At 43.9% G+C, this 16,654-nt stretch overlaps 2 protein-coding genes across 2 annotated transcripts in view; one reads left to right on the top strand and one right to left on the bottom strand.

Moving 5' to 3' along the window:
• Positions 1 to 3,178: 3,178 nt before the first annotated feature.
• On the top strand, positions 3,179 to 13,369 carry LOC110514656 (long-chain fatty acid transport protein 2). Its single transcript, XM_090223177.1, has 10 exons — positions 3,179 to 3,813; positions 5,325 to 5,546; positions 5,958 to 6,116; positions 8,567 to 8,691; positions 8,923 to 9,117; positions 9,946 to 10,036; positions 10,134 to 10,332; positions 11,691 to 11,788; positions 12,678 to 12,808; positions 13,006 to 13,369. Exons 1-10 carry the CDS (start codon positions 3,336 to 3,338, stop codon positions 13,177 to 13,179), a joined length of 1,872 nt encoding a protein of 623 aa, XP_090079303.1. The 5' UTR covers positions 3,179 to 3,335; the 3' UTR covers positions 13,180 to 13,369.
• hdc (histidine decarboxylase) overlaps positions 13,043 to 16,654 on the bottom strand; it is a 21,491-nt gene continuing 17,879 nt past the window's right edge. Inside the window, exon 12 of the mRNA XM_090223176.1 lies at positions 13,043 to 14,983. Coding sequence (XP_090079302.1) covers positions 13,694 to 14,983 — 1,290 coding nt within the window. The 3' untranslated portion in view covers positions 13,043 to 13,693. The remainder of the gene's footprint in view (positions 14,984 to 16,654) is intronic.

Raw genomic sequence — 16,654 nt, 5'->3', positions numbered from 1 at the left:
GGCACACAATGCAGATAGTCCGGGTAACCATTTGGTTACCTGTTCAGGAGTCTTATGGCTTGGGGGTAAAAACGGTTGAGAACCCTTTTTGTCCTAGACTTGGCACTCCGGTACCGCTTGCCATGCGGTAGTAGAGAGAACAGTCTATGACTGGGGTGGCTGGGGTCGTTACAATTTTACGGCCTTCCTCTGGCACCTTCTGGTGTAGAGGTCCTGGATGGGCCGTACGCACTACTGGGCAGTACACACTACTGGGCCGTACGCACTACCCTCTGAAGTGCCTTGCGGTTGGAGGCCGAGCAATTGCCGTACCAGGCAGTGATGCAACCGGTCAGGATGCTCTCGATGCAGCTGTAGAACATTTTGAGGATCTCAGCACCCATGCCAAATCTTTTTAGTTTCCTGAGGGGGAATAGACTTTGTCGTGCCCTCTTCACGACTGTCTTGGTGTGTTTGGATTATTCTAGTTTGTTGTTGATGTGGACACCAAGGAACTTGAAGCTCTCAACCTGCTCCACTACAGCCCCGTCGATGAGAATGGGGGCGTGCTCGGTGCTCCTTTTCCTGTAGTCCACAATCATCTCCTTAGTCTTGGTTACGTTGAGGGATAGGTTGCTATTCTGGCACCACCCGGGCCAGGTCTCTGACCTCCTCCCTATAGGCTGTCTCGTCGTTGTCGATGATCAGGCCTACCACTGTTGTGTCGTCTGCAAACTTAATGATGGTGTTGGAGTCATGCCTGGCCATGCAGTCGTGGGTGAATAGGGAGTACAGGAGGGGACTGAGCACGCACCCCTGGGGAGCTCCAGTGTTGAGGATCAGCGTGGCAGATGTGTTGCTACCTACCCTCACCACCTGGGGTTGGCCTGTTAGGAAGTCCAGGATTCAGTTGTAGAGGGAGGTGTTTATTCACAGGTTCCTTAGCTTAGTGATTAGCTTTGAGGGTACTATGGTGTTGAACGCTGAGCTGTAGTCAATGAATAGCATTCTCACATAGATGTTCCTTTTGTCCAGGTGGGAAAGGGCAGTGTGGAGTGCAATAGAGATTGCATCAAAAGTGGATCTGTTTGGGCGGTATGCAAATTGGAGTGGGTCTAGGGTTTCTGGGATAATGGTGTTGATGTGAGCCATTACCAGCCTTTCAAAGCACTTCATGGCTATGGATGTGAGTGCTACGGGTCTGTAGTCATTTAGGCAGGTTGCCTTTGTGTTCTTGGGCACAGGGACTATGGTGGTCTGCTTGAAACATGTTGGTATTACAGACTCAATCAGGGACATGTTGAAAATGTCAGTGAAGACACCTGCCAGTTGGTCAGCACATGCCCGGAGCACACGTCCTGGTAATCCGTCTGGCCCCGCAGCCTTGTGTATGTTGACCTGTTTAAAGGTCTTACTCACGTCGGCTACAGAGAGCGTGATCACACAGTCGTCCGGAACAGCTGATGCTCTCATGCATGCCTCAGTGTTACTTGCCTCTAAGCATAGAAGTGATTTAGCTCGTCTGGTAGGTTCGTGTCACTGGGCAGATCGAGGCTATGCTTCCCTTTGCAGTCTGTAATAGTTTGTAATCCCTGCCACACCCGACGAGCGTCAGAGCCGGTGTAGTATGATTTAATCTTAGCCCTCCAGTTAGTGTTTCTGAGCAGTCCTCGACTGGGGGCCTCATTCCTCCAGTTGGGGTTTCTGAGCAGTCCTCGACTGGAGGCCTCATTCCTCCAGTTGGGGTTTCTGAGCAGTCCTCGACTGGGGGCCTCATTCCTCCAGTTGGAGTTTCTCAGCAACAGCACAGCAACAACTGGCTGGATGATAACGGTTTGATTATTGAGTAGGGCTGCATCCCAATTGGGACCCTTTTCCCTATACACGTATAGTGCACTACATTCGATCAGAGCCCTAAGGGCCAGATAGTAAAATGTAGATCACTATACAGGAAATAAGACCCTGGTCAAAAGTATTTCACAAAACAGGAAGTAGGACCCTGGTCAAAAGTAGTTCACTATACAGGAAGTAGGACCCTGGTCAAAAGTAGTTCCCTATACAGGAAGTAGGACCCTGGTCAAAAGTAGTTCACTATACAGGAAGTAGGACCCTGGTCAAAAGTACTGTCTGCAACAGAGAGCAGATTTTACATCTATATAGACTAGGTAGAGCCTACACCTTGTCCAGGGGTCAGAGAGCAGATATTACATCTATATAGACTAGGTAGAGCCTACACCTTGACCAGGGGTCAGAGAGCAGATATTACATCTATATAGACTAGGTAGAGCCTACACCTTGACCAGGGGTCAGAGAGCAGATATTACATCTATATAGACTAGGTAGAGCCTACACCTTGTCCAGGGGTCAGGGCAATGATATTACATCTATGTAGACTAGGTAGAGCCTACACCTTGTCCAGGAGTCAGGGCAATGATATTGGCTGTATACCACCCTCAAATTCATATCTGGGCATCGAAGACAGTTTCACTGCTTTAAAAAAAATCTATTGTTCATATCCGTGATTATTTTAGACCTGGGACCTGGTGGGTGCAATGAATGATCAGGTGGAACAGAAAACCAGTAGTCTGGCCCTGGTGCAGTTGAATACCCCTGGTAGAAGACAGGGGTCAACAATGAAACCCTTTTACACAAATAGGAAATAAAAGAATGAAAACTGATATGTTGGTTGATGTATTCATGAAGCCATGGTCTAATGTAAAACCCACAGCCATGAACACAGAGACAGTGATTGAACAAATGTTGCTGAGATTTATTACAATGTAATAAAAACGGATGTTTGAGCCTTCTGACTCTCCCAACAGGACCGGCATGTAGCCTGCCTATGCTGTTACAGCCCCACAGGCCATAACACAATACAAATGTCTACTCTCAAACAATGAGAAATTATATAGATCTATGGATAGAGGTCAGCAGGGGTAAACTGGGACCAGAAATCAGCTCCGGCATTTCCAACATAGGGCCATATTTTAAATTTTCTCCCATTATTATCCAGATCATTTCCCTTGTGACCCGAAAAATAAAGTTAGACTGGCCCAATAGGCAAAATATGCCAGATGGCCAGTCTGCCCATGGAGGTCAATGCCCTAGAGGTGTGGGTCTGTAACATGACACTGCCATGGTCATAATTAGAAGAATAGAATATCCTACTACTTCCTTACTTTATAGTCTTCGCAACGTCATTGGCTGTTGGGGATTTCACGCCTACATGCGTCCAAAGGTCGTGGAGAGTTGTGGATTGGAGGTGTTGCAATAACCTGTTACTTTCTTAAACAGCACGGCCAAGAAGACAATACCTTTTATTGACAATCACAAAGAAGTAGACCTTAACTTTCAATATGTACGTGTTATTATATACCATTTTGGCAGGATTGGCTATACTGCCACTCTTCCTTTATCTCAGAAATCCTTATTTTACGCAGGACCTGCGCTATACAGTAACTTGCATCTTACTCGGGTTACGAATTAACAGAATCAAGAGGAGCAAACCGTTCTACAGCATGCTGGACTGTTTTCTCGATAAGGTCAAAAAACACCCCAACAAACAGTTTATTGTATTCGAGAAGAGTTCGTATACATACCGGGATGTTGACAAGCAGAGCAACAAGTTGGCCCGGGCGCTCTCACAGCACGCCAGCGTGAAGGAAGGGGACACTGTCGCGCTCTTCATGGGTAACGAGCCCATGTATGTGTTTATCTGGCTGGCCCTGGCTAAACTTGGATGTACTGCCGCTCTGCTCAACTACAACATCAGGTCCAAGTCCTTATTGCACTGTTTCACCTGCTGTGGAACCAACGTGCTCCTGGCTGCTTCAGGTAAGTCCAGCCCACTTACCTTGGTGTTGCCGTTTACAATATCATTGTTAATACAGCTATTTTGAATAATAATTAATATATCTATAATAACTAGTGTAGAGACCTATGGTGTCTAGATCGGCAGGTAGCCTAGTGGTTAGAGCGTTGGGCCAGTAACCGATATGTAGCCTAGTGGGTAGAGCGTTGGGCCAGTAACCGATATGTAGCCTAGTGGGTAGAGTGTTGGGCCAGTAACCGATATGTAGCCTAGTGGGTAGAGCATTGGGCCAGTAACCGATATGTAGCCTAGTGGGTAGAGCATTGGGCCAGTAACCGATATGTAGCCTAGTGGGTAGAGTGTTGGGCCAGTAACCGATATGTAGGCTAGTGGTTAGAGCGTTGGGCCAGTAACCGATATGTAGGCTAGTGGTTAGAGCGTTGGGCCAGTAACCGATATGTAGGCTAGTGGTTAGAGCGTTGGGCCAGTAACCGATATGTAGGCTAGTGGTTAGAGCGTTGGGCCAGTAACCGATATGTAGGCTAGTGGTTAGAGCGTTGGGCCAGTAACCGATATGTAGGCTAGTGGTTAGAGCGTTGGGCCAGTAACCGATATGTAGGCTAGTGGTTAGAGCATTGGGCCAGTAACCGATATGTAGGCTAGTGGTTAGAGCGTTGGGCCAGTAAACGATATGTAGGCTAGTGGTTAGAGCGTTGGGCCAGTAACCGATATGTAGGCTAGTGGTTAGAGTGTTGGGCCAGTAAACGATATGTAGCCTAGTGGTTAGAGCGTTGGGCCAGTAACCGATATGTAGGCTAGTGGTTAGAGCGTTGGACCAGTAACCGATATGTAGGCCAGTGGTTAGAGCGTTGGGCCAGTAACCGATATGTAGGTTAGCGCGTTGGGCCAGTAACCGATATGTAGGCTAGTGGTTAGAGAGTTGGGCCAGTAACCGATATGGAGCCTAGTGGTTAGAGTGTTGTGCCAGTAACCGATATGTAGGCTAGTGGTTAGAGCGTTGGGCCAGTAACCGAAAGGTAGCCTAGTGGTTAGAGCGTTGGGCCAGTAACCGATATGTAGGCTAGTGGTTAGAGAGTTGGGCCAGTAACCGATATGGAGCCTAGTGGTTAGAGCGTTGTGCCAGTAACCGATATGTAGGCTAGTGGTTAGAGCGTTGGGCCAGTAACCGAAAGGTAGCCTAGTGGTTAGAGCGTTGGGCCAGTAACCGAAAGGTTGCTAGATCGAATTCCCGAACTTACAAGGTACAAATCTGTAGTTCTGCTCCTGAGCAAGGCAGTTAACCCACTGTTCCCTGGACGCTGAAAACGTGGATGTTGATTATGTCAGCCTCTCTGATTCAGAGGGGTTGGGTTAAATGTGGAAGTTCAATGCATTCAGTTGTACAACTGACTAGGTATCCTCCTTTCCCTCTATGCAGCTAGTGGGAGGCAGTGCTAGTAGTGCACAGGCCCGAATTAATAGGATTCTGTCTCATGCTTGCTCTGTCTGTGTCCCTCACTCTCTCCTCCCCCAGAGTTGCGTGGAGCGGTAGAGGAGGTTCTCCCCACACTGAGGGAGCAGAGTGTAAGTGTGTTTGTGCTGGGTGAGGAGGAGGAGAAGTGTGTGACGGAGGGAGTGAATACTCTGAGCAGCAGCAGAATACAGCAGGCCTCAGATCAACCTCTGGACCCACAGCTCAGGTCAAAGGTCACCTTAAAGAGCCCTGCCCTCTACATCTATACGTCAGGAACTACAGGTAAGCTGGGCCAAACCAAGCTGGACTGGACTGGCCTGGTTATGCATCCAGCATAGTTGCAGGAAGTCTGCTAGAAAGAACAATGTGAAAAATAAAATGTCCAGACCAGTACAGTATGACTCTGGTCAGCCCTGTAGTGTGAATTAGACATAATACTACTGATGTCCAGATCAGTATGACTCTGGTTGGCCCTGTAGTGTGAATTAAATAGAATACTACTGATGTCCAGACCAGTATGACTCTGGTTGGCCCTGTAGTGTGAATTAAATAGAATACTACTGATGTTTATGGCAGACAGGTAAATATTTTTAGATTACACAACTCTGATTGGTCATAAATATAAGGTACCTTTTGAGATTTTCATCAGCCTTGATTCTCTGTTTCCTCCCCTTCCTGTTGTCTCGTCCTCAGGTCTGCCGAAGGCTGCGGTGATCACACATGAGAGGCTGTACATGGCCTCCTCAATGCAGGCCATCTCAGGTGTGGTCTCTGATGATGTCATCTACATCTACCTGCCTCTCTACCACACCGCCGGCTTCATAATGGGTTTAACTGGAGCCATAGAGAGAGGTACACTACTGTACTGTATGGCACAGTTGGTGAGAGTGTTGTTCTCGCAGTCGCCAGGTCGTGGGTTCAATTCCTGAATGGATAACATAGTAGTGCAGTATATGGGAGAAAGATATGAAGAGGTGTGAAGAACTAAACTAGTTCAGAACTTCTTAAGAACTGGTTCAGAACGTCTTTAGATCTGGTTCAGAACTGGTTCAGAACTTCTCTAGATCTGGTTCAGAACTTCTTTAGATCTGGTTCAGAACTTCTCTATATCTGGTTCAGATCTGGTTCAGAACTTCTTTAGATCTGGTTCAGAACTGGTTCAGAACTAGTTCAGAACTTCTTAAAAACTGGTTCAGAATTTCTTTAGATCTGGTTCAGAACTGGTTCAGAACAGGTTCAGAACTTCTTTAGATCTGGTTCAGAACTGGTTCAGAACTAGTTCAGAACTTCTTAAAAACTGGTTCAGAATTTCTTTAGATCTGGTTCAGAACTGGTTCAGAACAGGTTCAGAACTTCTTTAGATCTGGTTCAGAACTGGTTCAGAACTAGTTCAGAACTTCTTAAAAACTGGTTCAGAACTTCTTTAGATCTGGTTCAGAACTGGTTCAGAACAGGTTCAGAACTTCTTTAGATCTGGTTCAGAACTGGTTCAGAACTAGTTCCGAACTTCTTAAAAACTGGTTCAGAACTTCTTTAGATCTGGTTCAGAACTGGTTCAGAACTTCTCTAGATCTGGTTCAGAACTGGTTCAGAACTTGTTCAGATCTTCTTTAGATCTGGTTCAGAACTGGTTCAGAACTTCTCTAGATCTGGTTCAGAACTGCTTCAGAACTGGTTCCATGCCATCTCTAGCAATTACAATGACTACATTCAAATGGAATGCAAATGGAGAGAGAAAAACATAATAATTGAAATTCTCTGTAAAAATCACTCCTGACTTGGCACTGATGATGAAGATATAAAATGCAAATGTCTCTGACTACACGTTCCATGTTATTTGAGGGCCGTCATGTGTAATAACGTTGTTATGATGTTGACCAGGGTTTACTAAGGGTTGTTTAATGGAGTGTCTCTTTACTCTGGGCATTGGAGTAGAGGTGACTTGGCTCTGAGGTGACTTCTAGTACTTCCAGTTCCAAAGTTCCTGAGTGCATTCAAAATGGCATCCTATTCCCTTTATAGTGCACTACTTTTGTTTTTTGACCAGGGTCTATATGGCTCTGGTCAAAAGTAGTGCACTATATAGGGAATAGGGTTACATTTGAGACACAGAGTTCCAAGCTGTTTATGTCAATAATGACCTTAGACTCTCAAATCAACCAGGAAAAACTCCTAGGCCATAGTGGTGCTGTAGCCTTTAACTAGGGCCCAGAGTTATTCCTTCCTGGTCCAGTCACATGGTCAGGAACAACTCCTGGCCCTAACCAGAACCATTCAGAGGCGACTGCTTTAGTCAGTTAGTTCGTTAGTTAGTTAGTAAGGTAATAATTTAGTCAGTTAGTGAGTTAGATAGTAAGGTAATAATTTAGTCAGTCAGTGAGTTAGTTTGTTAGGTAATAATTTAGTCAGTCAGTGAGTTAGTTTGTTAGGTAATAATTTAGTCAGTCAGTGACTTAGTTAGTTAGTTAGTTAGGTTATCATCTAGTCAGTCAGTTAATTAGTTAGGTAATCATTTAGTCAGTCAGTAAGTTAGTTTGTTAGGTAATCATTTAGTTAGTCAGTTAGTTTGTTAGTTAGTTAGGTAATCATCTAGTCAGTCAGTTAATTAGTTAGGTAATCATTTAGTCAGTCAGTGAGTTAGTTGTGTAATCATTTAGTCTGTCAGTGAGTTAGCTAGTGAGTTAGTTAATCATTTAGCCAGGCAGTGAGTTAGCTAGTTAGTTAGGTGATTATTTTGTCAGTCAGTTCGTTAGTTTGTTAGGTAATCATTTAGTCACTTAGTGATTTAGTTTGTTAGGTAATCATTTAGTCAGTCAGTGAGTTAGTTTGTTAGGTAATCATTTAGCCAGTCAGTGAGTTAGTTAGTTAGGTAATCATTTAGCCAGTCAGTGAGTTAGTTAGTTAGTTAGGTAATCATTTAGTCAGTAAGTTATTTAGGTAATCATTTTGTCAGCAAGTTTGTTAGTTTGTTAGGAAATAATTTAGTCAGTTAGTGAGTTAGTTTGTTAGGTAATCATTTAGCCAGTCAGTGAGTTAGTTAGTTAGGTAATCATTTAGCCAGTCAGTGAGTTAGTTAGTTAGTTAGGTAATCATTTAGTCAGTAAGTTATTTAGGTAATCATTTTGTCAGCAAGTTTGTTAGTTTGTTAGGAAATAATTTAGTCAGTTAGTGAGTTAGTTTGTTAGGCAATCATTTAGTCAGTTAGTGAGTTAGTTAGTTAGGTAATCATTTTGTGAGTTAGTTTGTTTGTCCATGAGGTTGTGAGCTCTGTTGAATGTTGGTGCTTTATCTTCTCCTCTCAGGCAGCACCGTTGTCCTGAGGCGTAAATTCTCTGCCTCTAACTTCTGGGATGACTGCAGGAAACACAAGGTGACAGTGATCCAGTACATAGGAGAGATCATGAGGTACCTCTGTAACTCACCCAAGGTACTGAAACACTCCTGTTACTTTCATCATTCAGACCATTAAAGATCCTAAATAAATGGGCTGATAGTATTAAATCATTAATCAATGTAAACCAAATGCCTGTACATCCTATCCCCTCTCCTCTCCACTCCTCCTCTCTCCTCACCTCTTTTCTCCTCTTCTCTCACCTCTCCTCACCTCTCACCTCTCTCCTGTCCTCTTCTCTCCTCTGCTGTCCTCTTCTCTCCTCAGAAAGATAATGACAGGCATCACAAGGTACGTCTGGCCCTGGGTAACGGGCTTAGAGCAGACACCTGGTCAGAGTTCCTGCAGCGTTTTGGTGACATCCGTGTCTGTGAATGTTACGGAGCCACAGAGGGAAACGTCGGCTTCATCAACTACGTCGGGAAAGTCGGAGCGATTGGCAAAGAGCACTTCCTTCATAAAGTGAGACTACTGTCTGGGACAATAATGGCTGTTGTGTTCCAAATACCAGCCTATTCACTTTCTAGTGCACTACTTTAAACCAGGGTCCTTAGGGCTCTGGTCAAATGTAGTGCACTATATAGGGAATAGGGTGCCGTTGGGATGCAGACACTGAGCTTCTGAGAAAGACTACCTTGTTTCTATTCCTAAACAGTCTATGTGAGATGTATTACATCAGTGTGATGAAGTGTGTCAGGACACTGTTTTGTATGGAAACTCAAATAGAAGTAGAACATCTTTGTTTTCTGGTGGCACTATACCATCTTCATTGTTATTAGATACTCGTATTATATAGCTATTGTAATGCAACAAAATAGGAAAAACGCCAAGATGGAATACTTTTGAAAGATTCCTTTTTGTTACATAGATATATTACACTGTTTATGTACATACATTATTGTTATTTGACCATGCTGGTCATCTATGAACATTTGAACGTCTTGGCCATGTTCTGTTATAATCTCCACCCGGCACAGCCAGAAGAGGACTGGCCACCCATTATAGCCTGGTTCCTCGAGGTTTCTTCCGAGGTTCTGGCCTTTCTTGGGAGTTTTTCCTAGCCACTGTGCTTCTACACTTGCATTGCTTGCTGTTTGGGGTTTTAGGCTGTGTTTCTGTACAGCACTTTGAGACTTCAGCTGATGTTAGAAGGGCTTAATGAATACATTTGATTGATTGTTTTCTCTTGTTACCTGTCTGTCTGTCTGTCTGTCTGTCTGTCTGTCTGTCTGTCTGTCTGTCTGTCTGTCTGTCTGTCTGTCTGTCTGTCTGTTCTATGTGTGTTCGCAGGCAAACTTCTCCTACGTTCTGATTCAGTATGACACAGAGAGAGAGGAACCTGTCAAAGACTCTAGAGGTTTCTGTATCAAAGTCCCTAAAGGTGAGAACACGCATACATACACCCACAAACACACACATAAACACACACATAAACACACACAAACACACACCTCATTACTTGTTGTTTTGGTCCTCAGGAGAAACTGGATTGCTGGTTGCCAAGATTACAGCGCAGGCTCCGTTTAGTGGCTATGCTAATAACCAGCAGCAGACAGACAGGAAGAAGCTGAGAGATGTGTTTGTTAAGGGAGATCTGTACTTCAACAGTGGAGACCTGCTGAGGATCGACCACGAGGGCTTTGTTTACTTCATGGACCGCATCGGAGACACCTTCAGGTCAGAAACGTTTTAGCTGTTTTTACTTTAGTAGTTATCAACTAAAGGTTTAATAATGAGCTGGGTTAAAGTTATTTATGAGGTGGCAGGGAACCTAGTAGGTAGAGCGTTGGACACTTAACCGAAAGGTTGCAAGATCGAATCCCTGAGCTGACAAGGTATAAAATCTGTCGTTCTGCCCCTGAACAAGGCAGTTAACCCACTGGCTGTCATTGAAAATATGAATTAGTTCTTAACTGACTTGCCTAGTTAAATAAATACAATGTCCTGTTCTGTGAATCACCTGCAGGTTGAGTTATGAGCTGGGTTTAATACTATAGATGTAATGTTATTGTCCTGTTCTGTAAATCACCTGCAGGTTGAGTTATGAGCTGGGTTTAATACTATAGATGTAATGTTATTGTTCTGTAAATCACCTGCAGGTTCAGTTATGAGCTGGGTTTAATACTATAGATGTAATGTTATTGTCCTGTCCTGTGAATCACCTGCAGGTTGAGTTATGAGCTGGGTTTAATACTATAGATGTAATGGTCCTGTCCTGTCCTGTGAATAACTTGCAGGTTGAGTTATGAGCTGGGTTTAATACTATAGATGTAATGGTCCTGTCCTGTCCTGTGAATAACTTGCAGGTTGAGATATGAGCTGGGTTTAATACTATAGATGTAATGTTATTGTCCTGTCCTGTGAATCACCTGCAGGTTGAGTTATGAGCTGGGTTTAATACTATAGATGTAATGTTATTGTCCTGTGAATCACCTGCAGGTTGAGTTATGAGCTGGGTTTAATACTATAGATGTAATGTTACTGTCCTGTCCTGTGAATAACTTGCAGGTTGAGATATGAGCTGGGTTTAATACTATAGATGTAATGTTATTGTCCTGTCCTGTGAATCACCTGCAGGTTGAGATATGAGCTGGGTTTAATACTATAGATGTAATGTTATTGTTCTGTGAATAACTTGCAGGTTGAGATATGAGCTGGGTTTAATACTATAGATGTAATGTTATTGTCCTGTCCTGTGAATCACCTGCAGGTTGAGTTATGAGCTGGGTTTAATACTATAGATGTAATGTTATTGTCCTGTGAATCACCTGCAGGTTGAGTTATGAGCTGGGTTTAATACTATAGATGTAATGTTACTGTCCTGTCCTGTGAATCACCTGCAGGTTGAGTTATGAGCTGGGTTTAATACTATAGATGTAATGTTATTGTCCTGTGAATCACCTGCAGGTTGAGTTATGAGCTGGGTTTCTCTAGGTTTCTTCCTTCTTGGAAGGGTTTGCAGTCTGCTTCTGCTTGCTCTTTGGGTTCTATGCCAGGTTACTGTCTGAATTAATTTGATATGAGTCAACATCCAGGTGGAAAGGAGAGAACGTGGCCACCACGGAGGTGACTGAGCACCTGATCATGGTGGAATGTATCGAAGAAGCCAACGTCTACGGTGTCAAGGTTCCAGGTGATTTGACATTTGATTTTAGTCATTTACCAGACTCTCTTATCCAGAGGTAGCTAGGTTCATTTAACAGACTCTCTTATCCAGATGTAGCTAGGTTCATTTAACAGACTCTCTTAGCCAGAGGTAGCTAGGTTCATTTAATAGACTCTCTTATCCAGAGGTAGCTAGGTTCATTTACCAGACTCTCTTATCCAGAGGTAGCTAGGTTCATTTAACAGACTCTCTTAGCCAGAGGTAGCTAGGTTCATTTACCAGACTCTCTTATCCAGAGGTAGCTAGGTTCATTTAACAGACTCTCTTAGCCAGAGGTAGCTAGGTTCATTTAATAGACTCTCTTATCCAGAGGTAGCTAGGTTCATTTACCAGACTCTCTTATCCAGAGGTAGCTAGGTTCATTTAACAGACTCTCTTTGCCAGAGGTAGCTAGGTTCATTTACCAGACTCTCTTATCCAGAGGTAGCTAGGTTCATTTAACAGACTCTCTTAGCCAGAGGTAGCTAGGTTCATTTAACAGACTCTCTTATCCAGAGGTAGCTAGGTTCATTTACCAGACTCTCTTAGCCAGAGGTAGCTAGGTTCATTTACCAGATACTCTTACCTCATGAAACATTTAATTTTTTATAGAATAGGTTTATTCATAGAATGTTTTATATACACTACGCACAGTTGACATAGTATATATAGCTACATATAACAATACACAACTACACACCTACAACACTCACAGTCACATCATTGTGTTGTTGTTATCCCAGTGTGTTCTTCTCATGTTGGCTGTGAATGACCAGGACATTAAAGGGGGAGAATTCAAAATCAATAGTCATTTCTGAAAATGTATCGAAGTCAGCTGTCTCTCTTGGTGAATCCTGCTTTGTGACGTCCCCCACAGGACACGAGGGCAGGGTTGGAATGGCAGCGATCAAACTGAAAGATGACATGGAGTTTGACAGTAAAGCCACGCTGGAGCACGTCAAGACCTCCCTGCCCAGCTACGCTCGACCACGCTTCATACGCATACAGGTGATCCCGTGGAAATAATGTCCTAATTACAATCATCGTCATGACACCTTTTATTTGCACTCAAAGCCACCGTCTGGGACATGTTGAAGAGATTCCCTGATCCCAGGTTGTACCTTTTTTTAAAAGATTTTCTCAAAACACTTAATATTCATTAAACATACATTTTAATGTAATTTATTTTATTTTAAATATCCCAGAATTCCCTGGCTGTGACTGGAACATTCAAGCATATGAAGGTGAAGCTAGTCGAAGAGGGATTCAACCCATCCATGATGCAGGATCGATTATACTACCTGGAGGACAGTAAGGGATACATCCCCATGACACAGGAGATGTACCACTCTATTTCTGATGGAAAGATACACTTGTGATTGATTTTATTTTTTTAACAGATTTTGTAACTGTTAATCTCTTATTTTAAAATTAACTTAAATTATTCATCTGATGTACATTTTATGACTATTGAGAAAAAATGTGAAAATTGAAACCTGTATGGGTCATTTGTAAATAAATAAATATAGATTGATTTTCTAATAAATACAAACAAAACATATTGTATATTTATCTGAGATGTGTGGCTGTGTCACTTTAAATAAAATGATATCTGATAAAAAAATCTAAAATAAATGAAAGAGCTCAGCCATCTCTACACCCTGAAACCACAAAGGTGTTTGTGGGAAACATTTGGTAGGGAGACTACAGGGTCGTATGCATCAGGCACCAAATGGAAGAAAATGGATTGGACCAAGATGGTCTTGTACAATAAGAAACATACATTTTCATTTTCCATTGCAAAACATTTTTGCTACGTTGTGCCTAATGAATACGACCCAGGAGCTAACCTTGGCTACAGTAGAGCAGGAAAGTTAGCGGTATCTACTGGAGTCACAGAGGAACAAGACCAACAGCGGAGTCTCCTACACCCAGAGGAGGACCAGGGTTTTGGGGAGATCTGAGCTTTGGGGCGATCTGAAGTCCCCTGACAGGGCAGCACACCTGGTAGCGCCCACACTGCACCCACAGGTGGCAGAAACTGGGCAAGCTGTAGAACTTGGTGAGCTTCCTCAGGACCCGTTTTCCCAGCTGGTTGGAATTGGTTGGAGAAGGCCACTCTGGGATCTGAAAGAGGCCTGAGGGGCTTGGGCTGGAAGAGAGACGTCTGAGCTGGGTGTCATTTAGGGGGTGGATGAGGTCTGAATCTTTATGTCCAGGCTGTGAGTCCGTGACAGAGCTAGAGAGAGGCTTAGAAAGGGGGTCAGTGTTATGACCAAACGGGGGCCCAATGGGGCCAGGTAAGGGCTCACTGCTGCAGCTCAGAGAGCGTACTGTTCTCCTCGGCCTGTTCTCAGACCCAGACTTTTCTTTATCCATCCAGAATGGTGGTTGTGGTCTAAATCCAGTCTTATCACTGTCCAAGCGGAGCTGTGGTTGGACCCTCTGAACTCTGAAGGCAGCAGTACAGGGGATCTCCTCAGGGCCGTCTCTGGCTCCTGTCTCTGGGTCCTGGCTGGTCTGGGCCAGGCTGGTCCCAAGCTCTATGGGTCCCTTCTTGGGGCTGGTCTGTGTCGGGTCGGCCTCTAGCTCTTTGGATCCTGTCTTGGGACTGGTCTGTTTCGGGCCGACCTCAAGCTCTTTGGATCCTGTCTTGGGACTGGTCTGTGTCGGGCCGACCTCAAGCTCTTTGGATCCTGTCTTGGGACTGGTCTGTGTCGGGCCGACCTCTAGCTCTTTGGATCCTGTCTTGGGGCAGGTCTGTGTCTGGCCGTTCTCCAACTCTTTGGGTGTTTTCAGTGGTTCGTCCTCTGTGTCACTGATGGCCTTTTCAATCTCCTTTGGTTTCCTAGTCATGAGAGAGGCAGCCAAGCCCTCTGCTGCTGTTGTTGTGTGATTCCCCAAATCACGGTTTGTCTCTGACAGCTTCTCAACAGTTTTTCTGACTGGAGACTGCTGCTCCTCCATTTTACTGACCGCCTGTTTTTCGGCCTCCTCGGCCAGAAGGTCGGCGGCCATTTTGCGAATGATGTCCCAGTCCCTGATAATGTCCTCTGAGGTGGTCAGCTGTGACGTCACGGTGAAGCGGATGATGCGTTTCCCATCGATGTCGGCGGGGACAAGGTACATGGTGCGGGACCGCGTCAGTCGCCGTAGCAACTCCTGAGTCAGAGCATTCCCTTCCTGAGAGAGAGAGAGAGGGAGGGTGAGACAGAGATGGAGGGGGGGGAGAGAGAGGGAGAGAGGGGTAGACAGAGAGAGGGAAGGGGAGAGAGGGGTGGGTGGAGACAGAGAGAGATATTTGACAGTTGAGAGAAACCTGTGTTTGGCCCTTTTCTCATTCACGTAAGTTTGAGGAGAGGCAGTGCGACGAGATTTCAATTGACATTATGTAAGTAAGCTCAGTATTTATATCCTAAAATAGGCCCATTTATTTGTGTTCTGAGAAAATGTGAACGTGATCAAATTTACATTTTTATTCAAACTAGAGTTGGGTTCAATACTTAGGCTCGGATCTAATCCAAATCAGGTTGGAGTTGGGATCAATACTTAGGCTCGGATCTAATCCAAATCAGGTTGGAGTTGGGATCAATACTTAGGCCGGGATTCCATCCAATCAGGTTGGAGACAATGCTGCTTTTAAAGGCAATGGTCCCACGTTAGCAGAGACCTCATTAAAATGCTGCGTATGTAGACTCAACCAGAAATAAGCTTTAAGTGGAGCATTGTCCAAAGACTGTGTTCAGATTGATTCCCAGCCTTAAAGGTGGGTTGGGCACACCCAGGTTATCCACGTGAAGAAATTATCTCTATCAGTGCTCTGCCCTTTACGGGGTGGCAGGTAGCCTAGTGGTTAGAGCATTGGAATAGTAACCAAATCCCCGAGCTGACAAGGTAAAAATCTGTTGTTCTGCCCCTGAACAAGGCAGTTAACCCACTGTTCCTAGGCTTTCATTGAAAATAAGAATTTGTTCTTAACTGACTTGCCTAGTTAAATAAAGGTAAAATGTAATAAATAAACCTTGAGCATCATAATAACACACATACCTGTTACCTCATAGGCTTAAACCTGCAATGACTGACCTTTGAACTCCTCGCTGTAATAGCAGTTGCCAATTGCCATGAACAAGCCTTGTCAATCATTATCCAGCTCAGAGCAACAGACTGGCTTCTGACCTATACAGTGTGTTCACAGATGACCATGACATGTAAGAACTAGCTATGTGGACATTGCAGAGACCTATCTCTATCTCTATACTGTGTTCTGTCTCTGTCTCTATCCCTGTCTCTATCTCTATACTGTGTTCTATCTCTATCTCTATACTGTGTTCTGTCTCTGTCTCTATCTCTATCCCTATCTCTATACTGTGTTTTATCTCTATCTCTATACTGTGTTCTATCTCTATACTGTGTTCTATCTCTATACTGTGTTTTATCTCTATCTCTATACTGTGTTCTATCTCTATACTGTGTTTTATCTCTATCTCTATACTGTGTTATATCTCTATACTGTGTTTTCTCTATCTCTATACTGTGTTCTATCTCTATCTCTATACTGTTTTTATCTCTATCTCTATACTGTGTTATATCTCTATACTGTGTTTTCTCTATCTCTATACTGTGTTCTATCTCTATACTGTGTTCTATCTCTATACTGTGTTTTATCTCTATCTCTATACTGTGTTCTATCTCTATCTCTATACTGTATTATATCTCTACAATGTGTTCTATCTCTATCTCTATACTGTGTTCTATCTCTATACTGTGTTCTATCTCTATCTCTATACTGTGTTTTATCTCTATACTGTGTTCTATCTCTATCTCTATACTGTTTTTATCTCTATCTCTATACTG

Source organism: Oncorhynchus mykiss, chromosome 26 (genome assembly GCF_057628025.1).
Source record: "Oncorhynchus mykiss isolate SJ-2025 chromosome 26, ASM5762802v1, whole genome shotgun sequence".
Taxonomy (NCBI): domain Eukaryota; kingdom Metazoa; phylum Chordata; class Actinopteri; order Salmoniformes; family Salmonidae; genus Oncorhynchus; species Oncorhynchus mykiss.
This window is presented reverse-complemented; position numbering and strand designations above follow the sequence as displayed.